This window comes from Hyaena hyaena, unplaced genomic scaffold, assembly GCF_003009895.1.
Source record: "Hyaena hyaena isolate Hyena2069 unplaced genomic scaffold, ASM300989v1 scaffold_139, whole genome shotgun sequence".
Lineage (NCBI taxonomy): Eukaryota > Metazoa > Chordata > Mammalia > Carnivora > Hyaenidae > Hyaena > Hyaena hyaena.
In genome coordinates, this window is record NW_024080771.1 from 504620 (window position 1) to 530684 (window position 26065).

At 39.5% G+C, this 26065-nt stretch overlaps 1 protein-coding gene across 1 annotated transcript; it reads right to left on the bottom strand.

Annotated features, from left to right (window-relative positions):
* Positions 1–330: 330 nt before the first annotated feature.
* LACTB2 (lactamase beta 2) lies at positions 331–26065 on the bottom strand. The gene is made up of 7 exons (XM_039238415.1): positions 25864–26065; positions 16333–16496; positions 14377–14503; positions 7670–7848; positions 5190–5338; positions 1217–1298; positions 331–560 (listed from the first exon to the last, which is right to left on the bottom strand). Exons 1-7 carry the CDS (start codon positions 25983–25985, stop codon positions 517–519), a joined length of 867 nt encoding a protein of 288 aa, XP_039094346.1. The 5' UTR covers positions 25986–26065; the 3' UTR covers positions 331–516.

The window sequence follows — 26065 nt, forward strand, 5'->3', positions numbered from 1 at the left end:
TAAATGTATATTTTTATCATGAGAGTATGTTGGATTCTGTCACTTTTTTGTATTTATTGTGATTTTCTTATAGTTTTAGTACTTTATTCCATTAATATAGTACATTACATTGATTTTGGATAAGAAAACACCCCTGTATTCCTTGGTGTTTCATTTTTAGTCATGGTGTTTAACTCTATTTTTATGTGTTGTGAGTTTCAGTTTGATACTATTTTGTTGAAGACTTAAAAAAATTTTTGTTCTAGTATAGTTAACATACAGTCTTATATTAATTTCATGTGTACAATATACTGATTCAACAATTCCATATTAAAAAAAAAAAGAATCAGGTTAGATAAGTAATGTACACATGTGAAATGTAATATTTATTTTAGAAGAAAATGTGACAATATTTTATAGTATATATAGGGTTATTTTCAATGTTCTATACTCTATCTTCCCTGTAAATAATGAATAGTGAAGAAAATCACATCATTCTCTAAAAACAAACCAACATAAGCTTTCCTTAATCTGAAACTAAATATGAGTTTTCCATTTCTTGACCGGATCCGTGTTGCTAACTGTGGAAAGAAAATGAGAGAGTAAAAATTTAACAACAGATAAGCAAATTTAATGGATTGAAAGTTATTTTGTGGCTAGTAAAAGTATTCATTCCTAAAATAATTTTGTTGCTCAATATAAAGTGGGTATTTTTTTTTTTTGTACATATAAAAGCATTGTTGAAGCATCTATACAAAATTCAAGTTTTAAGCTTCTTGATGTTAAGGATTAAACTTCTAGGAAGATTACTAATTTGATGACTTAACCTAAAACTAGTAAACACAGAATTACGGCTTTAACACCTTTGTGTTAGTACCTTTACTACTGCTAAAACATTTGGCTGTTCCCAAACCTTCTGCATGTGAGATTCTTCGTGGTCTTGTGGCTGGGACAGGAGAAGCTATGTTCCCGTTACATGCCTTTCATTATAGTCCCGGAGGGTAAGAACTGCAGCCCCTCGGCAACATTCTGATTCCTGTGGGAGCTTTGAGTTCTGACTTGTGGTCCACTGGCCTTTCACTACTAACCCTTCTAGTGCCTGTTTTCTCCGTCTTACAGCGATATTCAGGGAAGGACTTTATTGGATGTTATTTTTCCTAAAAGGAAACTGGTTTGTTTGTAAGAAGATATTTGAGATGCCGGTAATAAAAGATTTGCAATTTGGAAGTATACTTACATATTTTCCCTTCTTTTTCTAATTTTTTCAAATGAAGCAAGATGTTACTTTCAGCCATTTTGTGTAAATGCTCAGGAATAGTCTGAAAGCAAGACAAGAGTGAAAGAGAACATTTCCTTTTTAAAAAAGAATGAGTTAATCATTTTGAAACTATTAAAGAAAAAGTGCAATGAAAGAAAAATTTTTAACTTAAATACATTTTTATAGAGGAATAATCAAAATGATTTCACCTTGAGTGTTATGTGGAAACTAATTTGACAATAAACTGTTAAAAATAAATAAATAAATAAATAAAAATCAAGGGAATGATTAAAAAAAATTAAAAAAAATGATTTCACCTTGCACATGTCTTCCTTTAGGCCACCATATTTCTATCTATATACCTGTAGATAAAATAGACTGAACGGTCTAGAAAGACAGTTAACAGTGTCGGTTCTGTTCATCACTGAATACCCAGTGCTTAGCATAATGGTACATAGTAGGAACTCCACATTTTATAAATGAATAAATAAATAACTGTAAAAATTCTTCTAGATAGTTTTGATGATGCTACAGACCCTTTGGCCCTATGGTTTATTTCTTAGGTTACATGATAGTATCTTTGTACGATTCCATTGGTTATCCTACCTCTCTCATCATTTAGTTTTCATCCTGGAAACTTCCTTAGACTTCTCTTAAACATTCATTAAAAAAAAGTTTATTTAATTTTGAGAGAGAGAGAGAGAGAGAGAGAGAGAGACAGAGTGGGTGAGGGGCAGGGAGAGAGGGTACAGAGGATCCAAAGTGGGCTCTGCATCGATCTCATGAACTGTGAGATCATAACCTGAAGTCAGATGCTCAACTGACTGAGCCACCCAGGCGTCCCTAAGCATTCATATCTATAATGAGTTGTATTGTTGACTCACATCTTACACAACCAACTTGGCAGAGCAATATCAGACATCAATGTTCCCAAATATAAACTTCTAACCCCCAACCCTCCCTTAAGCTCCATATACCGTATCCACCATTGTGATCTTCTAATTTTTTAAAATGTTTGTTTATTTTTAGAGAGACAAAGTCAGAGACAGAGTGTGAGTGCAGGAGGGGCAGAAAGAGAGGGAGACAGAGACTCCTAAGCAGGCTCCAGGCTCTGTGCTGACAGCTCAAACCCATGTCCAGGGGGCTCAAACCCATGAACTACGAGATCATGACCTGAGCTAAAGTAGGATGCCCAACCAACTGATCCACCCAGGTGCCCCCACCACTGTGATCTTTTAGATCTGATTATGTGACTTTTCTTCCAAAATCCTTGAGTGGCTATGCCCAGGTTATTGGCTAAAGCCCAACTTTTTTAGCATGGTGGTCAATCCATGATCTGATCATGCTTGCCTTTCCTGCCTCATTCCCTGGGATTCCTTTCCTGCCCATCCCTATATGCATTGTGTGCTCCAGTCATAGGCAGTTTCTTTGTGGGTTTTCAGATGTACACAATGGTCTTTTATTACTCCCAGGGCAGGTCTTTCCTTCTTGCCTAGGATGGCTTCTTTTCTCCTGTACTCTGGCTTGGGAAATGCTTACTCTTTCTTCAAGACTCAATTAAATGATTAAAGCTTTTCCAGACAAGATTTAATACCCTGCATCTTCCATCACCTGCAATTTATTCCTTTCTTTAATGCTCTGACATCCTGTGTAGAGGTCTTAGAGGAAGACTGGGGTGATAGAAAAAGCAAGATATGAGTAGTATCTGACATCTCACTTTTGTGTATGTGACATCTGCTAGTGTTGTACCTTTGGAAGTTACTTAACTCAACTTTCTGAGTCAGTTTTTAAAAAAAAATTTTTTTAACTTTTTTTAAATGTTTTATTTATTTCTGAGAGAGAGAGAGAGAGACAGTGTGAGCAGGGGAGGGTCAGAGAGAGAGGGAGACACAGAATCCAAAACAGCCTCCAGGCTCTGAGCTAGCTGTCAGCACAGAGCCCAACGCAGGGCTCAAACCCACAAACCGTGAGATCATGACCGGAGCTGAAGTCAGACGCTTAACCAACTGAGCAACCAAGGCGCCCCTAAAACATTTTTAAACATTTATTTCTTTTTGAGAGTCAGAGAGAGACAGAGCATGAGTGGGGGAGGGGCAGAGAGGGAAGGAGACACAGAATCCCAAGCAGGCTCCAGGCTCTGAGCACACTGTCAGCACAGAGCCCGACACACGGCTCGAACCCACGAACGATGAGATCATGACCTGAGCCGAAGTTGGATGATTAGCTGCCTGAGCCACCCAGGCGCCTCAGTTTGTTTTTTAAAGACTATTAAATTGGAATGATAATATCTTCATGTACTGAGAATTCAAGATATATGAATTAAGGACATCAAATTACATTTGTAAGTATAAATCAAGAAGTACAGCACCTGGCACATAATAAAGTGCTCAAAAATGATAGAGTCAGTATTATTGCTATCCATTGAACAAGTCTGTCTTCACTAAACTATGAGTGCTTTGAGGGCATGGATCTCTACTCATCTGTGTAACTCCTTGTGTGGCACAGGAAAGGAATCTAGTAAATGTCGCATGAATGTCTCTGTATACTACCTGACAGTATTCTATATGCAACAGGTACTTGACACATATATATAGTGAGTACACCTCTGAATGCAGAGCCACCATTTTTTTAGGTATGGGCAACTGCTGAGTGACTCATCTGGGAGGGTTATAAGAGTTCTGCTGTCTACACTTAAGTCAGGAGAAAAAAACCCCATGTACCAATGTATGGTCTAGAGTGGCTATCCTCTAGTATTATGAGGAAATGAACTCCTTCACAGAATTTAAGTATTTATATTACCAGGGCTCCTGGCTGGCTCAGGCGGTTAAGCATCTGACTCCTGATTTCAGTTTAGGTCATGATCTCACGGCCGTGGGATCGAGCCCTGAGTGGGGCTCCGCATGTGGAGCCTGCTTAGGATTCTTTCTCTCCCTCTTCCTTTGCCCCTCCCCTACTCGTGCATAAGCGTTCTCTCTCTCTCAAAAAAAAAAAAAAAAAAAAAAAAGAAATTTATATTATTGCTTTGCCAATGGCACTTTTTATCTTTAGCCATTTTAATCACTCATCCCTCCCTTTAAAAACAAAGCCAGGGGGGGGGGGGGGGGGGGGGGGGGGTGTTTAACCCATATAATCTTATTCCAAAGCCTACACTCTTAATCTCTATACTGTCCATACAGTAGATATCTAATAAACATTTGCTGAGAAACTGAATTATAATAATCAATTGCCACATAGTGCTGTTATATATGATATGCTCAGAGGCTACTGATGTGAGAGTTTTTCTCTCTATATACTAAGTTATTTACATATTATGTAAATAACTTCTTCCTTGTTAGGCATCGCTACCACTTCTCCCTGGCATCATCTCAGTATGTCTCTAGCAGATCACCCTTCTCAATCGCTATGGCCTAGGACACCAATAATCAAGATGGTCACCATAAAACATAAATCACTAGAGGCTGTTGGTAATGGTCTCTCCTACAGAATGAAGTATGTAAGGTTTAATGATAGTTTGGAATGTTTTTTTTGGTTTCCCAAGTCCATTTTTGTTTGTTTAACTTCTGTGTTCTAGAAAGTTGAGATTGCTGATCTCAAATTTATATAAGCAGCACTACTTATAAAATAAACAGACTTATTCTGTTTTGGGATGTGATAAGTCTACCATATCTGTTTTATTACATAGATTCTTCTTCTTCTTTTTTAAATGTATTTATTTATTTTTGAGAGAGAGAAAGTGAGAGCAGAGAGGGAGAGAGGGAGACAGAGAATCCCAAGCAGACCCCACTCTGTCAGCTCAGAGCCTGATGTGGGGTTTGAACTCACAAACTGTGAGATCATGACCTGAGCCAAAATTAAGAATATGATGCTTAACCATCTGAGCCACCCAGGTGCCCCTGCATAGATTATTCTAATAAAACTGTTGCTATGTACAAATAAGATAAATGAAAATTACCTGGTAAATGCTTTTTACAACCTCCATTGCTGTAAATGATTTTTCAAAATTATCACGAAGTAATGTAAGAATCTGCTGTTCTCGGGTATTTCTGTGAGAAATGTATTCTAGAATTTTAGCTTCAGGATTATGGATTACTGGGCCATGTCCTGAATTAGAATTATAAAAATTATTTCAATAAGAAACATTAAGTACAACTGAAGTTAATTCATAACATTTAAAAGTAATTCATATGATGTATTGGAAAAGCATACTAAGTACTCCAAATACGAATTGTTTAGAAAATGATACAGATATAAGAGATTCAAAAATTACATACAATGCCAAAACCCAGAGAATTATATCAGATAAAATCTGTATGAAATGTTATCATATACATGAAAAATAAAAACTTAACAACAAAAATAGTCATCACATGAGTAAGGATAGGTAATATTTATAGTGTGCTCATCTTTTTTTTTTTTTAATTTTAATTTTTAATTTTTTAAATGTTTTATTTATTTTTAGGAGAGATAGAGAGAGACAGCGTGAGCAGGGGAGGGTCAGAGAGAGAGGGAGTCACAGACTGAAACAGGCTCCAGGCTCTGAGCTGGCAGGCAGCACAGAGACCGACGCGGGGCTCGAACCCACGAACAGTGAGATCATGACCTAAGCAAAAGTCGGACGCTTAACCGACTAAGCCACCCAGGTGCCCCTATAGTGTGCTCATTATTTGCCCGGTACTGCTCTAAATGCATAATATATATTATTCTTATAAGAGTCCAATGAGGTAGGCACTATTATTATACCTTCTTTATAACAGAAGCTGAAGTATAAAGAGGGTAAGTAATTCGCCCACAGTTAAACAGTGAGGGAGGGATGGTGCTGGGGTTCTGACTTGCGAGCTTTCAATTAGTCTGTGCTCTTAACCACCATGCAACACTTATAAAAGATTGAAAAGAGGAATGTAAAAAAGTAGCTTCATGTAAGTGACCAAGATCTATTAAAAATTCACAAGAACCACAGTAAAACTTTAAGAATCTTATGTATAGGCTAGTAATTCAGAAATGCTGACAAGCCAGATTAAGTTATAGTAAAAGTTTCTTTTAAGTTTTTAAAGGTGTTTTTGTTTTTTTTTTAACGTTTATTTATTTTGAGAAAAGGAGAGCATGAGTAGGGGGAAGGCAGAATCCAAGCAGGCTCCGTGCATGCTATAGTCGTGGAGCTTGACGAAGGGCTCGAACTGAGCCAAAACCAACAATCAGACGCTTACCTGCCTGAGCCACCCATGTGTTCCTAAGTGATATTAAAATTTAGTTGCTCTTTAAGATAGTGCAAATTATATATGGCCCAAGTCTTCAAGAGGGATGTTTAACCTATTTGAGAACAAATTCAGAAGCAGACTAGTCTGTTATCATGTAAAGAGCATGGGCTTTGGTTGGAATATTGACTATCACTCACTAGTTGTGTGGCCATCAAAGCCTGAATCCCTGAGCCTGTTTCTTCAGCTGTGCAGTGAAGATACCACTACCTGCTTCACTGGGTTTTTGTGGGGACGACACTGTAAAGGTCCCTGCACAGTACCTGAGAGGTAGCAGGCTTTAATATATGGTAGCTATGGTTACAGAACATATTTTAAGTTCCTGCTGTGCCAGTAAGCCAGTTCACTAAAGCAAACACTCTAAGAACCTTTACTAAGGCAGCCTCTCATTAGCTCTGCTTCAGTGTGAGTACATCAAACATGTACTCTCTTCTGTCTAAAAACAGCTGTCAGCTTCCATTCCTCTTAAGTCATAAGAAATCCAAACGCCCAGCTCCACTCTGTTTCCTATCCTCTCAGCAGTAGAAACTCGTGAGAGAATATAAGGGCATTGAAGACACTGTATTTACAAGTCTTTCCATGGCTCTCTAGTTAGGAACAGTTGGAAGGACTTAAATAATTAGGTAACCTATTTTCTTTTTCCTTCTGAGCCCTCTTGTCCAGTCATATGTCTTTCTTCGCTTTTAGGAGTCAGGGGAAGTTCAAATTGCAGAGCAGCGCAGTGACAGCTGAGATACTAAAACAGGTTTCTTTTTCTGGAGAAGTGAAATTAATATACAATTTTACGGCTGACATGGAAGCTACTGACATTTCAATAGTGTGAGTGAAAGAAACGAGAGCTCAGAGTTCACTGCTAAAATGCGATCTACAACAGAAATCAAATTAACAGAAATGAAGACAGTTTGTGGAATGAAAAATGTAAATTTATTTCCTTTGTGTAATAGTTCTACTAATAGCTGTGTTGATATTAAAAAATAACCCTTATATCTTTATAAAAAGGTATTAATATTACTCTCAGCCTTTATAATTGCATGGCTTGATAAAATTTAGGGGGGTAATTTAAAGAATCACTGTCTATCTCTTCAAGCCCTGAAAACACAAATACACATACAGACAAACCAAAATGAACCTTCACCATCATGTCACACAAGTGGATTGCTAGATGTAAGAAACTACCCACCTGGATATATGGTATCAGCTTTGACATTCAGTAACTTTTTTAGGGAGTTCATATACTCATAGAGGTCTTCAAATACAGCTGTTCCTTCTCCTAGGATGCAATCTCCAGAAAAGAGAGCATTTTCCTCTTCTAAAAGTAGAGCCATATGATCATCAGTGTGGCCAGGTGTGTGTATAACTCTGGTTAAAAGATAAAGAAGAAACAGTAATAGTTATAAACTCAAAGGCTCAGAAGAAATTTTGAGAAGTAATCTATCCTCTGTCCTTATCTCAGTAAGACACAAACAAATCATGTTAACCAGTTAAAAAGCTCCTTTTAAAACTTTTTTAGAGGCACCTGGGTGGCTCAGTCGGTTGAGTGTCCGACTTTGGCTCAGGTCATGATCTCACGACTCGTGGGTTTGAGCCCTGCGTCGGGCTCTGTGCTGACAGCTAGCTCAGAGCCTGGAGCCTGCTTCACATTCTGTGTCTCCCTCTCTCTCTGACCCTCCCCTGCTCATTCTGTCTCTATCTCTCTCTCAAAAATAAATAAAAACATTTAAATTTTTAAAAAAAAATTTTTATATGTTTTTATTTATTTTTGAGGGAGAGAGAAAGAGGGATGGTGAGAGTGAGCATGAGTTGGGGTGGGGCAGAGAGGGAGGGAGACACAGGATCTGAAGCAGGCTCCAGGCTCTGAGTTGTCAGCACAGAGTCCAACATGGGGCTCAAACTCACAAACCACAAGATTGTGACCTGAGCCGAAGTTGGAGGCTTGATCAACTGAGCCACCCAGGTACCCTGAAAAAAAATCTCCTTTTCTGAAAGGAATTAAAATTAATAGTAATTAATTGAAAATAATCACCAGAAAATTCTCTCCTTCAAATCAAATTTCTCACTCTGAAGTGCAAATTCAATAGTTTCCCAGCTTTTTTACAATAATAAGCTTGTGCTGATTACAACAGATTTTGAAAAGAGAAAGGAAAATACTTAAAGTAGATAACAATTCACAATCATTCCACTACTCAAAGACAGTGTCTTTTATTATTTAAAAACATTTTTTTCAGTTTTCTTTGTATATGTTTATTTTACAATATACTTTATGGTGAGACTATGAGAAAAAAGCACTTTCATAAGTTGCTGGTGGGAGAGCCAAACAGTAAAGCCCACATGGAAGGGAATTTGGCATTTTCTAGCAAAATTACATAAACTTTTGATCCATTGATCACACTGCTAGAAATTTACCATGAAAATATACCTTCAAATATACAAAAAATACATACAAGCTATTCATCACACTATTTATAAAAACAAAGTATTAGGAACAACCCACATACCCATCCACAGGACACTGTGGTCACATTGTGGTATGTCTACACAGTGGAATACTATGTAGCAGCCATCAAAACAATGATGAAGCTCTCTTATGAAATGAGATGGAGTAATCTGCAGGATATATTGTCAAGTGATTAAAAAAAAAAAAAGCATGGTTCTTTTCGTGCCTTTGCTCTGTTGCCGGTGCAGGCTGCGAACTGTACTTGGTATTGCACCCCAACCACCTACCCCTGACCTTTGTCCGGTCTTTCAGGCCATGCACGGGGAGCCTCAGGACAAGGTGGTTGGTATGGGTCTGGGAGCCTGGAGATGAGTGTCTGGCCTGGCATTTGGACCTTTGAGACACACAGGCAGGTATACTCTGGCACCGCCCTGATGAGAGCGCATGGCCCTGGGCCAGTCCCTAACATCAACTCTGCTGAATGTGCCACAAAGCAGATCCTTGACCCCCTCTACCCTCAGACTCCTTACAGTTGGTTAAGCTCTCCCCCTGCCCCACTTCCATTTGGCCTTGTCACCAAGCACCTTTTCTATACAGACATCCAGACTGAGAAAGACCTGGAAATTATGGGTCCTAGGAGCTACAGCCTCAGCCCCATCAGCAAGCATGGAAGCACCCAAAAGCATGCATCAGCACAGGATCGACTTTGACAAGTATCATCCAACTTATTTCAGAAAAGTTGGTATGAGGCATCACCACAGAGAACTTCTGCCCAACTGTCAACCTTGATAAACAGTGGACAGTGGACTGTGGCCAGTGAGCAGACTCAGGTACATGCTGCCAAAAATAAGACTGGAGCCGCCCCTATCACTGACGTGGTGCGATCGGGTACTACAAAGTTTTGGGGAAGGGAAAACTCCCTAAACAGCCTGTCACCTTGAAGACACGATGACAGTGCGAGAGCTGAACAGAAGATTAGGGTGTGTGTGTCAAGGGGCTGTGTCCTGGGAGCTTGAAGCCATGTGGAGGGAGGTTCATTAAATGCTAACAGATGCTTTTCTCTTAAAAACAAAGTGTGAAAGAGTGCTGATGATTGCTCTTCTGTATAGAAAGTTGGGGAAATGAAAACGTATGTTTCCTTATTTTAGTAAAAAGAAAGGAAGGATAAATAAAAACACAAATGAATATAGTTGCCTATAGGGGTAGGCAGGTGGGGTGTAGGGAACAGAGATGCAAGCAAGGCTTCTCTGATAATAACTTTTTTATTGGTTTTAACTTTTTTTTTTTAAGTTTTTTTAAATTTTTTTTTAAATTTATTTCTAGGAGAGAGAGAGAGAGAGACAGCGTGAGCAGGGGAGGGTCAGAGAGAGAGGGAGTCACAGACTCTGAAACAGGCTCCAGGCTCTGAGCTGCAGTCAGCACAGAGCCCGACGCGGGGCTCGAACCCACGAACTGCGCGATCATGACCCAAGCGAAAGTCGGACGCTTAACCGACTAAGCCACCCAGGCACCCCTGGTTTTAACTTTTTAAGCTACTATATTCTAAACATTAAACTAAATAAAAGGTGAAAGAAAACATTAACAGTGAATACAGAAAGAAGCTAATCTTACTATGTACCAGATAGATAATACAGCCATACTAACTCCAATAACTTTTAAATACTGAGATTATACATCCTTAATAGAATATATCTTAAGATTAAAAGAACTGGATGGATTTTGAACCTTGCTTAATAGGTTTATTTTTGACAGTATGACAGGTTGCCTGTGTTTCTGAAATTATTTTGTGTTTATTGTATCCTATGAGAAGCAAGATTTTTTTACTGTGGGATAAGGAAGAAATATATATGAATGAGGAAATTAAGGTTTCGGGTTGTTTCTCATCTGAACTGAGGAATCATTATGAATTCATCCTTTTTTCCCTGAGCTCCATGAAAGGCCCAGAAGTAATGATAGTCCAGGAGTAATGAGCACACCTCATACTTAGTTCTTTGTTTCTAAATACCATTCCCCACTTAAAGAAATCAGGGCTTCTTGAAGACATGGCTGGCTCCAGGTCTGGGGCAGGGAGAGATAAAAGTGATATGGAGACATCTCTTTTGTCTGGTTAAACCTGCTGCAATCTATTAATGAAAGTATTCAATGTTACATGAAAATAATTCCAGGAGGTGTATTTTCACAGCTATCAAAATATGTGGGTTTCCCACACCTTATGGACAATCTTATGAACAATCACACATACAATGCATTTGTGAACAGAATCCCAATCTTTTTTTTTTTTCCTTAATCTACAAAAACTGATTTGGAGAAGCACTCTTTGATTTCAGAGCCTGCAGACTGTCTTATCTGTCACTGTGCTTGCAATGTGTCCTTTATTTTTCCCTCCCATTCTCCACTCCCGAACTCAGTAATGATTTTCTTTGATAACCAAGGCAATAAGATTTCTTAAATTAGGGGATCAGAAATTCCAGTTCTCTATCACCTGGACAGCAAATGCTTTAATCTGCATTAAAAGGGTGTTAAAATTCACTTCACATAGGCAGGGGGAGGAAAAGAAATGACATCAGAGGTGCTTTGCTAAAGATCAGAGGAACTGCAGCTGTGGCCTTCCCATTCATCAGGTGGCTCATTTATCTAGTTCTGCCCCTTCTATGATAGAGCAGACTTTATAAATATGGCTCTCTTAGAAGATTTAGAACAGGAAACAAAAGCTGTCAGACTGACTTTTCTTTGAGAAACTGACCTTAGGTCATTAGAAAATTCTTGAAGGTTATATTCAGAATCAAATCCTACTGAAAACCTGCTTTCTTCTTTTTCACTAAAGGGTTCTTGGTGGGTATTGTCTCTAACACTATTGTATTTTTTTCCCACAAATTGGCAAGTAGACCAGATCAACTGGACATGAAGTACTTGACTTAAGTAGATTCTAATTTCCCATTTATGGAACTTTTGCTTAAAGGATCTTCTTGTTAACATTTAAAACAACTGGGTTTTACTAACTGTATTTAAAATGGAAATTGGAAATCATGGTTATCGGCAAACTAAATGTTTTATTCAAATTCTAGTATAATTAGATTTTGGTGAAAAGGTTATTTACTAAGTCATTTTTAAAAAGTGGGTCTACTTTTTTAAATTCTTTTAGTTTACCTCCCAAATCTTAAAATAGATTTCTGTAATTTATCTTAATCAGAATTCAGTGAAAAATTAAATGCAATTCAGAAAATACTGAGGGCTTCGGCATTAGTTCACCTCAAATGTAAGATCATATTCAACTGCATGTCAACGGTGGAGGCAGTGACACGAAGCAAGCATGTGGGATGCTTTTGGGAACTGATGTTGTCATTACTTGCTCCAGTGATGCTCAGTTTGTAATAATTCACCACGGTGCAATCATCAGTATGATATATACAGTTTTCCTTTTGTATAAATAAAAAGCTTTTTTTAACTAAAAAGCTTAAAAAGATATGGTGTGTTCATGACAGATGGGTGGTAATTAATTACCTAGGACTGAATGTTCTTAATCTGCAAATTAGGTATAAGTCTAATATCCATGATTCTGTAATAACTAATAAACCAGTACCATGGTTCCCAAGCCTTTGAAACAGATCCTTAATGTGTGATGGGGGAAAGTCACCATTGTTGAGAAGACTCCCTGAAGAAGTAGTAATGTAATGTTTATTATCCTTAGGTATCATGGACAACTTTTAGGAGATATTATCATATTTCCAACAAGAGCATTTTAAGAAAATTGCCCAGAAATTAGTTGGCTTATAAATCATATTTATAAATCAACAGCATAGTAGGAAAAGGGAACACTGGTCTGAAAGGGGGCCTGAATACCCAGTTCTTCATCTTCTCTTTCTCATTCATCTGTTCCCCTCTTTGTAGATATTTACTATGTGTTGGATAAATATTCCGTGCCTTCTATGTGCCTGGGACTAAGGATCTGAAGATGAACCTGGTATCTGCCTTGTGTCGAGAAGAGCCAGCCTATCATCAAACCTTTCTTCTTTTTCCTGGAGATGAATTTAAGCTCTATTTCTCAGCCTGCCTGTAGCCAGCAGTGGCCCATGACTGAATTTACAGCCAATGTAACGGAAGGTCTGGTTCATGAAAGCCTCCCATGAAAGATCCCTTCTGTGCTTCTTCTTTACAACCCATTGGATCAATTGAGGTGAACAAGGTGAGCCTGAAAACCAATTATTTAGGATGGTGGAGTCACAAGATGGAAGGTGTCTGAAACATAATTTGCAGGTGCGGGGGGTACTGGATAATCAGGAAGCTTTTCTGGACTTTATAAGACTGGGAAGAAAACTTAATTCATGTATCAAACATTATACATTTTGGGGTTGGTTTGCTCCAGCAACTGGCATTAACTAATACTGTGAACCTAAGGGGTTTATTAACCTTTAAGGAAATACCTACTCACACACACACACACACACACACAAATTACAATACAACTCAATAATTACCATAATAAAATAAAATTAATACGAAACTTAGAGGAAGGAGCAGTTAATTGTGCCTGGAAAGGGTTCTTGTGGTGAGAAACCTGTGAACTGAAGTTGGAATATTTGGATACGGTTAATTGTGTTTACAAGAAAAGTGGTTGAACTTAGACTAGGAAAGTGGTTTGGGGTCAGACAGTGACATGGTAAGGAGAATAAACATGATCTTGTGTGCAGTGAGAGTTATTCAAGGTTTCAAGTGACATGGGTTATGAAGGGTAGATTGGAAAGGGGAGCCTGGAGACAGGAATATTAAGTAAAAAGCAGTGCTAGTAGTGGACACGAAGAAAAGGGGACAACTGGACAAATATTTTTAAGGCAAAAACTAACCTCATTAGATGTGGTGGGTGGGGAAAAGGAGAGCTATAAAGGTGAAGTGGAGCCAGTTTTTGTCGTAGAAGAAAAATTACAATCTTAAGTGCTGAGAGTAGTAGGTGTTCTGAAGTCGGAAAGCAAGTCGATAGTGGGGGGCAGAGAAGAACCACAGGTTCAGTTGTTAAATTACTGAATTTGAAACAACTTTTCAATCTCACTTAGTTCATGGGAGATTAGGGGCCTGGCCTAAAATGTATTTACTTTAGGTATGGGTCCTCTTTTAGAGCATGAGAAGGTCCTTAATTTAATTGATGGTTAGAGCCCTAAACCACCCTAGCAGGAAATGCTGATCAATTTTTTAATTTAAATTTTATTTAAAAAATGGTAATCATATAATTCAAACAAATAATTTACAAAGGGTAGATAGAGTGGAAAGTCTTTTCTTTTCCCTATTTCTCAAGCAACCAGTCTTTCTTCCCAGAGTAACCAATGTTATCAGATCTTTTATACCCTTCCTGAGATATTCTTCACTCATATAAGCAAATATGCAGAAATCTTCCTCTCCTTTCTTTTTATAAGACATACATAACCTCTTCCCCCTTTCCTGGCTAAAGGATGTTTACTGACCTGAGAGTGGCACCCTCAGTTTTAATCACATCTCCATCTTGCAGATACACATATTGTTGCGTTCCGTCTCCTATAATTTCTTTTCTTGGAGGATTCCGTGGGAGTTTTTTAATGCAATACGCAGTGTCTAGTAACAAAACATGTAAAATATATTATGTCATACTTTAAATGATAATTCAGCCTTTTAAGAGATCAGCTTTCATAGAGCTAACACTATGCAAGACTGCAAAAAATATTAACATTAAGAGAGAGACAAGAGAAAATGGGATGGGTTATAGCAGTGTTATCTCTGGAATGGTAATTATGTTTTCATTCCCAACAAAAGCTTTTTATTCTTTCATGCACTTCTAGGTCTACATATGAGCCCTTGAGATTTTCTAGTCATTCTTACTTAATACAAAAGTTTGAAAGTAGTTCTTCATTACCTCAGCTAGCTTTGCTATCAAGATGGGTGTTGAAGACGGAGTAACACAGTACCTGGGAACTTTCTTTCTATCTAGGCCTTAACATACAATAGAAGTCATGGCATCATGGTACTTAATAATAAAAAGATGAGAGTGCAGTGTTCTTTCTGTGAATGCCAAAACCCGGGGCTAAGATATCAAACTGTTAAAATAAATTTAACCCATACTAGACCTCTCACTGACATTAAGAAAATCAATTAACCAATCAATAGCTGAGTGCCAATTATCTAACCAGTATACTATACATAATGAATATAAGCACCATGACATCCAAATGATTAACAACTATCACAATTGGGGACATAACATTTACAAACAAGAAATAATTAAAGAACTATACTCGGTCTCATTTAATGAATACTAAATGGACAATTCAGCCAATAAAAGCAATACTAGTTAAGAGAAAGAAGAAACAATTAGGAAAAGATTCATAGATTTGATATAACTTGAAGCGTGGCTTACAGGATGAGAAATATGGGAAAAGGTACAGAGAATGACTTCTAGATAAGGGGAACAGCATTTGGAAAAGCATAGAAATGACCGCGTGCATGGCATATGTGCAACAGTGCAATGCTACCAATTTGTTTAATGCAAAATACTGGCTGAGAAGCAGAAATAAAATGGGATTAGATGCGCTCAGACCATGGAGGGCCTTATACTTCCTTTCAAAGAACAGAAGGATTTAAACTTTACCATATGTGGCCACTGTACAGTCTTTGGAAAGAAAATGAGATACTATTAACCTGTTAATCAATATGGCAGCTCTAGACGGGGCACTGGAGGGGGAGAGATCAGAAAGACCAGGAGGGGATGACTATAATAAGGTTGGAAGCTGGAAGGTTGTGAATATCAGAACTAAGGTGACAGCAGCAGACAACATGGAGAAAAAGACATTCAGGGAAAAACTGACAAGGCACAGAAATCAGGCTACAATGGAAGATAAAGGAGACAGAAATACTGCAAATATAAAAATAAAACAACTGGGACCAGACCTTCCCTCTCCAGCCCCAAACTTCACTATTTTGTATCTTGGAGGCTGAGGCAAAAAATAATATGCTATTCTGGGAACTGGCATTATATAATAAGACTGTCTTCATTCTGGAGTGAGATGGGGAGGTTTTTTGGTATGTGTTTATTTTTAATCTGTATAATTTTGTCTTTCAGACGTAGAGGTATTATATTTCTAGTTATGGGATCTTTGGTACATAATCCTTCCAAAAAACTCACCATTACCTTAGAATTACAAAACAAATGTCAAGGAATAACTTTGTATCAGTTTTTAAAGTTATGTGCAAATATGAAAACACATATCCTACTCAAATAAATAATCTATATATGCAGGATGGAGGACATGCTGAAAGCATTCATATAATAATATTTAATAAAAGCTTATTGAGATATAATTCAATAGTATAAAATTCAGCCTTGTAAAGTGTACAATTCAGTGTTTTTAAAGTATATCCAGGGGTGCCAATTAATGCTTTCTGTTTACCATTAGTGATGCTTTCACAAATATCTTTTATGCCCCCAGTATGATCAGTGTGCCAATGAGTCACTATGATTTCCTGGATTGTTGTATTAAATTCAGTCAGAGCCTGCTTTAAACAGCTGATGTATTCTGGAATTGCTGGTTGTCCAGTGTCAATGAGGATTCTCCTGAAAATTAAATGGAAGATAATCACACAATTGGAACACAGAGTGAATATCAGCATATGACACACAGATAATTCATATTACATTCAAGAAACTGCATAAATCGCTTTCAACCTCCTTGAAAGCCAACTATATGATACTTTGCCTTAACCACAGTAATCTTACTGTAAGAAAAGTTCTTTGAAAAAAACTTATAGGGGCGCCTGGGTGGCTCAGTCAGTTGAGTGTCAGACTCTTGATTTCGGCTCGGGTCATGATCTCAAGGTTGTGGGATCAAGCCCCATGTCAGGCTCTGCGTTGAGCCTCTCTCCCTCTGCCTCTCTCCAGATTGTGTGTGTGCATGCTCTCTCTTTCAAGAGGAAAACAAAACAAAACAAAACCTATAGTTTAAATGTAAGTCTGAACTTGGCAAGTTCAAGGCACAATAATATTGAATACTTACATAACACTTAAAAATGGCATTGGTCTAAGAACCTTACATGTTTTAACAATTATGTTCCTCACAAAACTATTTTTCAATGTTTATTTTTGAGAGCGAGAGAGAGAGCATGCATGCACAAGTAGGGGAGGGGCAGAGAGAGAGGAGACACAGAATCTGAAGCAGGCTCCAGGCTCTGAGCTGTCAGCAGAGAGCCATCTGATATGGGGCTTGAACCCACAAACCGCCTCATGACCTGAGGTGAAATCAGATGCTTACCCAACTGAGCCACCCAGGCCCCATCCCATAAAACTATTTAAAATAGGTATTTCATGGGGTGCTTGGGTGGCTCAATTGGTTAAGCCTCCAACTTCGGCTCAGGTCATGATCTCACAGTTTGCGAGTTCGAGCCCCATGTCGGGCTTGTGCTGACACCACTGAGCATGGAGCCCACTTCCAGTTCTATGTCTCTCCCCCTCTCTCTGCCTCTCCCGTTCATGCTCTGTCTCTCTGTCAAAAATAAATAAACATTGGGGCACCTGGGTGGCTCAGTTAGTTAGGCATCAGACTTTGGCTCAGGTCATGATCTCATGGTTCATGAGTTCAAGTCCTGCACTGGGTTCTGTGCTGACAGCTCGGAGCCTGGGGCCTGCTTCAGATTCTGTGTCTCCCCCTCCCTCTGCCCTTCCCATGCTCATGCTCTGTCTCTTTCTGTCTCTCAATAATAATAAATAAATGTTAACAAATTAAAATAAGTAAACATTAAAAAATTTTATTCAAATAGGTATTTCATTATTGTATTCAGAAATTAAGTAACTTGCCCAAGGTTATGCTGCAAATAAATAGCCAAACCAGCATTCAAACCCAGATATTCTGGCTCCAGAATGTGCTTTTATGCACTCTTTTTTTTTTTTTTTAATGCTTATTTTGAGAGAGAGGGAGAGAACACTAGCAGGGGAGGGGCAGAGAGAGAGGGGGGCAGAGGATCTGAAATGGACTTTGCGCTGACAGAGAGACCGATGTGGGGCTCAAACTCATAAACTGTGAATTCACGACCTGAGCTGAAGTTGGAGGCTTAACCAACTGATCCATCCAGGCTCCCCCATCCACTGTCTCTGAGACCTTTTACAACATCCTCCAATGTCTCATAGATATGAAAGAATTAGATTCAATGGTATTCCTAAAGAAACCTAGTCTTCTGCACTACATCAAACACTTACCACTCAAGTTTTACATTGGTTCCCTTCCACATAAAAATGAAGGTAGTAGGGAGGCATGGGGAAATGTCTGAGTTGCTTTATTTCTTGACTTAGACAACCCTGTTAGTTATATTTTTCTGCTTATGGTTCTGAACCTTCCTTATACTTTGTTCGCCCTTCCTCACTATTTTCTGGGATGATGGGCTTTCTCTGGGAAGTTTTCCTGGACTGAAGAAATAAGGGTGACATCTTCCTTCTTAAGAACCAATGCACAAACTTCTTTTTTTTTATTATAGTTTATGGTCATGCTGGTTTCCATATAACACCCAGTGCTTATCACAACAAGTGCCCTCCTCCATGCCCATCACCCATTTTCCCCTCTCCCCCACCCCCATCAACTCTCAGTTTGTTCTCAGTATTTAAGAGTCTCTTATGGTTTGCCTCTCTCCCTCTCGCCAACTATTTTTTCCCCTTCCCCTCCCCTATGGTCCTCTGTTAAGTTTCTCCTGTTCCACATGAGTGAAAACCTATGGTATCTGTCTTTCTCTGCCTGACATATTTCACTTAGCCTAACACCCTCGAGTTCCATCCACGTTGCTACACATGGCCAGATTTCATTCTTTCTCATTGCTATGTAGTATTCTGTTGTATAGATAAACCACATCTTCTTGATTCATTCGTCAGTTGATGGACATTTAGGCTCTTTCCATGACTTGGCTATTGTTGAGAGTGCTGCTATGAACATTGGGGTACATGTGCCCCTATGCATCAGCACTCCTGTATCCCTTGGGTACATTTCCAGCAGTGCTATTGCTGGGTCACGGGGAGTTCTATTGTTAATTTTTTGAGGAGCCTCCACAGTGTTTTCCAGAGGGGCTGCACCAGTTTACATTCTCACCAACAGTGTAGGAGGGAGCCCATTTCTCCACATCCTCGCCAGAACCTAGAGTCTCCTGATTTGTTCCTTTTAGCCACTCTGGCGCCAACTCAACTTCTTACTTCATTCTGCTTTACAGTAACACCTCCCTGATTCATGTTTGGGGAGAGAAGATTTGTCTTAATGAAAATTCTGAGTCATTCACTCATGAATACAATAACTATATGAATTATCTACTATATGCCATGTCTTCCTTATAAGACAAAACATCCTGTTTATACTAGTGTAGGGTGGGAAGAGGGGAGGGCTATGAAAATAAACAAACAGGCACAGTGATGTAACCAGTTCCGCTTTCTGCAAACCATTAACATGGGGTAAATATGACAGGAAGAAACTGCGTGGCTATTTTATATTGGATGGTTTGTTTCCCTAACCCTATTCCCGGAGATCCAATAAAAACCACCTGTCTGCTTGCAGGATTGGCGTGTTTGTGTGGGGTGGGGGAGGTGTAAATGGCCTTGTGGTCCACAGCCTTTTATCTACACCTTAAGTTCCATGGAGCAGTGGCTGTACTTCACAGGTACATTGTATTATAACTGTCCCTTCTGGAGACAGGAAAACTAGAGGGTTATACTGGCCCAAGAATTAGGAGGTCCTGGAGGCAGAGGAAATATAAAAAGAGGAGATGGTTAAAAAACATTGATACAATCAACAGGATTTTTTTTTTTTTTTGAGGGAGACATTGAGCGTGCATGCACATATGTGCATGCATGTGGTGGGGAGGGCAAAGAGAGAGGGAGAGAATCTTAAGCAGGCTCCATGTTCAGTGTGGAGCCCAACTTGGTGCTTAATCTTACGACCATGAGACTGTGGCCAGAGCTGAAATCAACAGTTGGACATTAACCTGCTGAGCCACCCAGGCACTTCAACAGGATTTTTCTTAAACAACTGGAGTTGGAAGGGAAAGGAAAGAGTTGACGATTCTGTGGCTTCTACGTGAGATGACTGGTATGTCATTAACCAGGACAGTAAACACTGGAGGGAACAAATGCAAAATAAATTTGGTTTGGGCCACAGTGAATTTTGATGACATTGCCAGCATGGGACACATTATGTACTAACATGTCTATTTATTTATTGCCTGTATCCACACCCTACCACAACCTACAAATTTAAGCTCCAGGAGGACAGAAGCCTTGTCTGGTTTTGCTAGAACCTTGATAGTGGCATAATAGATAATTTATAGATAATAAATGTTTGTTGGAGGCACTAGCTTTATTTTTATCTTATTTAATCATCAAAACAATCCTGAGATTCTTCTCTCATTGTATAGATGAAGAAACTGAGGCCTTGATAAGTTAGATATATATGTAATATAGGAACTTGCTCAGAGTCACAACTCTAGCAGAGAATATATTTGAATCCATACCTTCCTACCTGCAATGCACATTTTTTTTTGGATATGAGGCATACTTCAGCAGGTTTTGATGGACAACTTTAGGTGATGGGTTCTTCACCTTTTTAATGTCTTGGGCCCCTTTGGCAGCATGGTAAAACCTATGAACTAGTCTCAGAATAATGTATTGGAATATATAAAATAAAACAGATTACAAAATAAACCAATTAGGCTGAAAAAGTTATCAAAGTTAAAAAACATTATGCTATAAGTATTATATGTGCTTCTGTTATCATATGAAATAACAAGATCAGCACCAAAGCCTCTAATGACCATAATTTCTTTTTAAAAAATATTTTTTAAAGTTTATTTTGAGAGAGAGAGAGTGAGCATGTGCACACATGCACATGAGTGAGGGAGAGGCAGAGAGAGGGAAAGAGAATTGCAATCAGGTTCCATGTTGACCCTGACATGAGCTTCATACTCACGAACTGTGAGATCATGACCTGAGCTGAAATCAGGAGTTAGATCCTTAATCAACTGAGCCACCCATTCACCCCAAATGACCATAATTTCTAAATGGTGATGAATACACATACTATTTTGAGATATTTGTCATGACTGTAACATGCTATGAAAATACTGGAGGAAAAAAAAAATCACAAGTACTGCTATTACTACTATAATTGTTTTGCCCAAATTCATAATTGAATAAAGGTTAATTTTCAGTTTGAGGTTAATAAAGGTAAAGTTATTTCCCCCAGCTAAGGTCAGACTTCCTGAATTATATCCTTTGGGGGACCACAGACTTCAGAGGAAGGACCCCTTATTCTGGTAGAGGAAGAAGAGATGATAAAATCAAGCCTGAGCTACTGGGAATGAACTATTGTTTGTTGATGTACCTACCCCACTTGTCTAGAACAGCCCTGGCACAAAATACACTCTCAATAAATATACACTGAATTAAGTTCAGTTTAAATTCTAGCAAATGATTATCATGTGGTATATACTTTATAAGATGCAAATCATCAGGTATTTTCTGAGCTCCTACCATGAACCCAGTGTTGTTTGGATGCTATGAGGGAAGCAGGAGAGATAATAATAGCTAACATTATGGTATGCTTCCTATATGCTAGGATTTGTTAAGTACTTTTTAAAAAAATGTTTATTTATACTAAGAGAGAGAGAGAGAAATAGCGTGTACAAGTTGGGGGGGGGCAGAGAGAAAGGGGGAAAGAGGATCAGAGGCAGGCTCTGTGCTGTCAGCACAGACCCCAATGTGGGGCTCCAACTCACTAACCATGAGATCATGGCCTGAGCCCAAGTCAGATGCTTAACTGACTGAGCCACCCAGATGCCCAGCCAGCCAGTCAGGTATTAAGTGGTTTTGATGATTTTTCATTTAAATTTCACTGAATCTGGTGGAGAAAGAAGATACCATATGTCTTCACTCATATGTGCATCAGGAGAAACTTAACAGAGGACCATAGAGGAGGGGAAGGGGAAAAAATGGTTGGGGAGAGGGAGGGAGGCAAACCATAAGAGACTCTTAAATACTGAGAACAAACTGAGAGTTGATGGGGGGGGAGGAGAGGGGAAAATGGGTGATGGGCATGGCGGAGGGCACTTGTTGCAATGGGCACTGGGTGTTATATGGAAACCAACTTGACAATAAACTATACTAAAAACATAAATTTCACTGAATCCTCATAACATCCTTTGAGGAGGGTACTATTCAACTCTACTGCACAAATAAGGAATCTGAAGCTTAAAGAGTCAACTGTCTTGTTCAAAGTCATAAGCTAGAATGTGGATTTAGGTACAGAGTCTCAACTCTAATTGCTACATTAGATTGCATTTTCCTATTAAAAGATATACTATTTGCCTTCAAGGAAGTTATAATTTTGGATAGTAAAGGTTAAACTCGCAGCATCTGGAGATTCTTGAGCAGAGGAGGAAGACAGAAACACTTGTCAGAAGATCTGGCTATTATTTGTCCATTCCAATGTTTACTGAGTACTTCTGTACACGGTACCGTTCGTAGTGCTTTAGGGAAATTTATTTGGCATACACGGGCTGATCAGAATGAAGGAACACCAGCTACAACTATAGTTATTCAGAAATCGTAGTCATAATACTGAAAAATGAAGAGAAAACTTAGAGAACAATCATTCATTCAGCAAATATTTACTGTACTACTTGTACTATGTACAAAGCTCTGTGCTAGGTGCTGGGGATACAGTAATGAATAAGCCTTCACTGTACCTAGTTTAGTGGGGAGTGGAAGTGAGGAAAGACATGAAGCTTCTTTTTACACAAAAAAATCTTTTTTGGGGGGCGCCTGGGTGGCTCAGTTGGTTAAGCGTCCAACTTTGGTTCAGGTCATGATCTCATGGTTCATGGATTGGAGCCCTGTGTCAGGCTCTGTGCTGACAGTTCAGAGCCTGGAGCCTGTCTTCAGATTCTGTGTCTCCCTCTTTTTCTGACCCTCCCCTGCTCACGCTGTCTCTCTCTCTGTCAAAAAAAAAAATTAAAAAAAAATTTTTTTTAAACCTTTTTTCCCCCCCACTCCGGTAAGGACCATGAAAAGTGTAGAGTGCTAACACAGTGCATTACATTAACCTAATATAGTGTAAGGGGTCAGGGACAGCCTCCTTGAGGAAATATTTTGACTGAACTCTACAGGCTGAGTGAAGACAGCTGGTAAAGTGGAGAGGGATAAGTGGGAGACAGAGGAAAACATGCAGGGAAGCCAGGAGGCAGAATGAATACAACCCATCTGGCTGGGATGGGGGAAAGGTTGTAGATGAGGTTGATGAGACAAGTGGAGGCCACAAAATGCAAGGCCTTCTAATTTTAATTTTCAAAATACTATTCCTGCCACATGGGGGAGAATGGATTAGAGAAAGACAAAAACAGTTCCAGAGAAGCCAGTTAGGTTTTGTAGAAGCCTAAGCAAGAGTCATTCTGGTGTGGACAGGGTGACAGCAGTGGAAATGGAAAGCTCTTCAAAATGGCATGGAGGTATATGCAAGAAGCTGAGAAATGGCAGGGAGGGGACTAAGCGTTTGCGTCAATCAAATGTGGGGATGGTTCTGTTTACCAAGAAAGATATGGAAACACTGATTGTGAGACACTGAGTTTTAAGTGGCTGTGTCATCCAAGTACAGATTTAAGAAAAGGAGCTGGCTATCCTAATCTGAAGACCAAGTTTGTATTAAAAAAATTTTTTTTAATGTTTATTTTTTGAGAGACAGAGAGAGAAAGAAGGAGGGGAGGGGCAGAGAGAGAGGGAGTCAGATTCCGAAGCAGGCTCCAGGCTCTGAGCTGTCAGCACAGAGCCCGACATGGGTCTAGAACTCACAGAGATCACAGGTGAGATCATGACCTGAGTGCGAGTCAGACGCTTAACCGACTGAGCTACCCAGGCTCCTCAGATCAAGTTTGTATTTTATCTAAACTGGAGCTATAAAGTTGAGAGCTATTAAGGGCTAGATATTAGGTGAAGCCAAGGAAGTAGACAAATCACCTAGGTGGAGAATATACCATGACAACAGAAGAGAAACTAAGATGGCATCCTGAGGAACTCACACACTTAAAGACCTGGTAAAGAGGCCGATTTTATTAAAAAAAAAAAAAAAAAGACTGAGAAAGAACAAGAGGAAACCTCGAGACTGTGGTGTTAGTAAATCCGGGGAATGGTCAACAGTGTCAAAAGGTACTGAAGTTCAAATAAGATAGGAATGGAGAAATGCCATTAGGTTTGGTGATATAGGAACCCCCTGTGATCTTAGAACTGTTTTGTGCAGAACAAGTGGATACCAATATCTGACCTCTTATTTGTATCCAATTAATATTCATCTCTTGCTACCTGACTTCTACTTTATACAGCAGAGTAACATCACCTGCATGCTATTCTAGCTCAACTAGATGAATTCATTACATATATGTCATATATGAGTGATTCCACTGGCCATCCCACCCCAGGAGTTTATGTGAGTGGTAACGTAAGCAGTGTAAAGTGGAAGACAATAGTCACTTCCAGGTTCTCTATGTCCCTTTTACACAAACACTCTGCTACACTGAAAGTGATTCTAGTGTTTAAAGATATATATTTTTCATACAACATGGCCCCTAAATGCAGGCCAACTTCATCATCTGGTTTTCAAACAGAACCAGTCATCTGCTTCATTGCTGGAAGAAAAGCAGGCTGCACTGAACTTACTGTTAGATAGTGTATGACCTCCAACATAGTTCTTCCTAAGAGACTTAGGGTAATTTTGACTATCTTCAATTTTATTACAGGTACTGACATTGGAACTAGTTTAAGATGACACACTGAAGAGAGAAGAGAATGCTTAGGACCTCCTGGGGTGAGGGAGTCCCAGCCAAGACAGACTATATCTTAGCTCTGAGGTATGTTTTCTGCTGAATTCTCTATCCTTCTAGATTCTGGCGGCAGCCCAAAGCAATTTTTGTACCTACTTGATCTTTGTTTACTGTGAACGTAACTTCTGTTTTCCTGGCTTTAGTACTTCTGGTTCCTTCATCCTGCTCCATCCAACATTCAGCAAATACAGCAGATACTTCAAATGAAAACTCCAATTATTCTTACTAAACTGTTTTTGGAAATCAGTTTTATGAATCCTAACACCTTGAAATATACGATTAAATTCTAGGCTAAAGAAGAGCTGTTATCTTATTTTTATTTTGTCTTATGTGTGATATATACTAAAGAAGCATACAAAAACTGTTCAATGCACATTTGTGCAGCACACCATGCCTCTCCACTTCTGCAGAATTACCCTAAAACAATACAGTTGAAGAGGAGAAAAATCTTAGAAACACAGATAGGTTATTCCACCAACAAAATAACTTAAATGAGGCCACACAATAGTAACAAAACCCAAAATCTGTTAGTGGGCTCCTCCTTCCCAAGGGATTAGGGGGCTCGTTAGGGTTTCACAGACTCCAGCAATTTGCAAGCAAGAAAATCCTGCCCTCTGCTGCTGAGTTAAGAAAAAGGCCTCAGCACAAGTAATCTACTTTAGTGAAGGGCAAGTTATACTCCGAGCAAAACACTAGTCAAAGGCAGAAGGTGAGCAAAGTAAACGCTTTTCCGGATTACTAGCTCCAGGCGATCCTAATTTCTCAACATCTTAAACACACTCATTCTGGCATTCAACATAAAGCAAAGTAAATGAGGTTTCAAAAACAGGACGTTTTCCCCCCATTATTTCTCTCTCATCAGCCATTTGTAAGTTAGAGAGGTTACCACCCGGTACTATGGTGATTCAGGGGATGCCTGGAATCGGGGCGTCTGACGGGGGTACTGAGTGGGGCAGCCTGGCCGAGGCAGGGCACCGAGCCCCAGGCTGCCGGCTCATAGCCTCTCCGCCTCCGGCGAGCAGTCGTCGCCGCCCCGGTTCTGGGCGTCCCGCAGGCCCCGGTGTTTGTCGGGGAGGAAGAGGGACGTTTACCTGGTGCCGATCCCTATCAAGTAGGTGTTGGTGCCCTGCAGGGTCATGGGTCCCGGGTTACAGCCCAGGATGCGCACCACCCTACTGGAGAGCCGCTCGATGCGCTGCAGGACGGCCGACATTCCGCCTCTGTTTCCACCGCCCGCCGACGCGCGGCCCCTGGAGCGCGGCGGTATTCACTAGGCCCGGGGCGGGGCCAGCA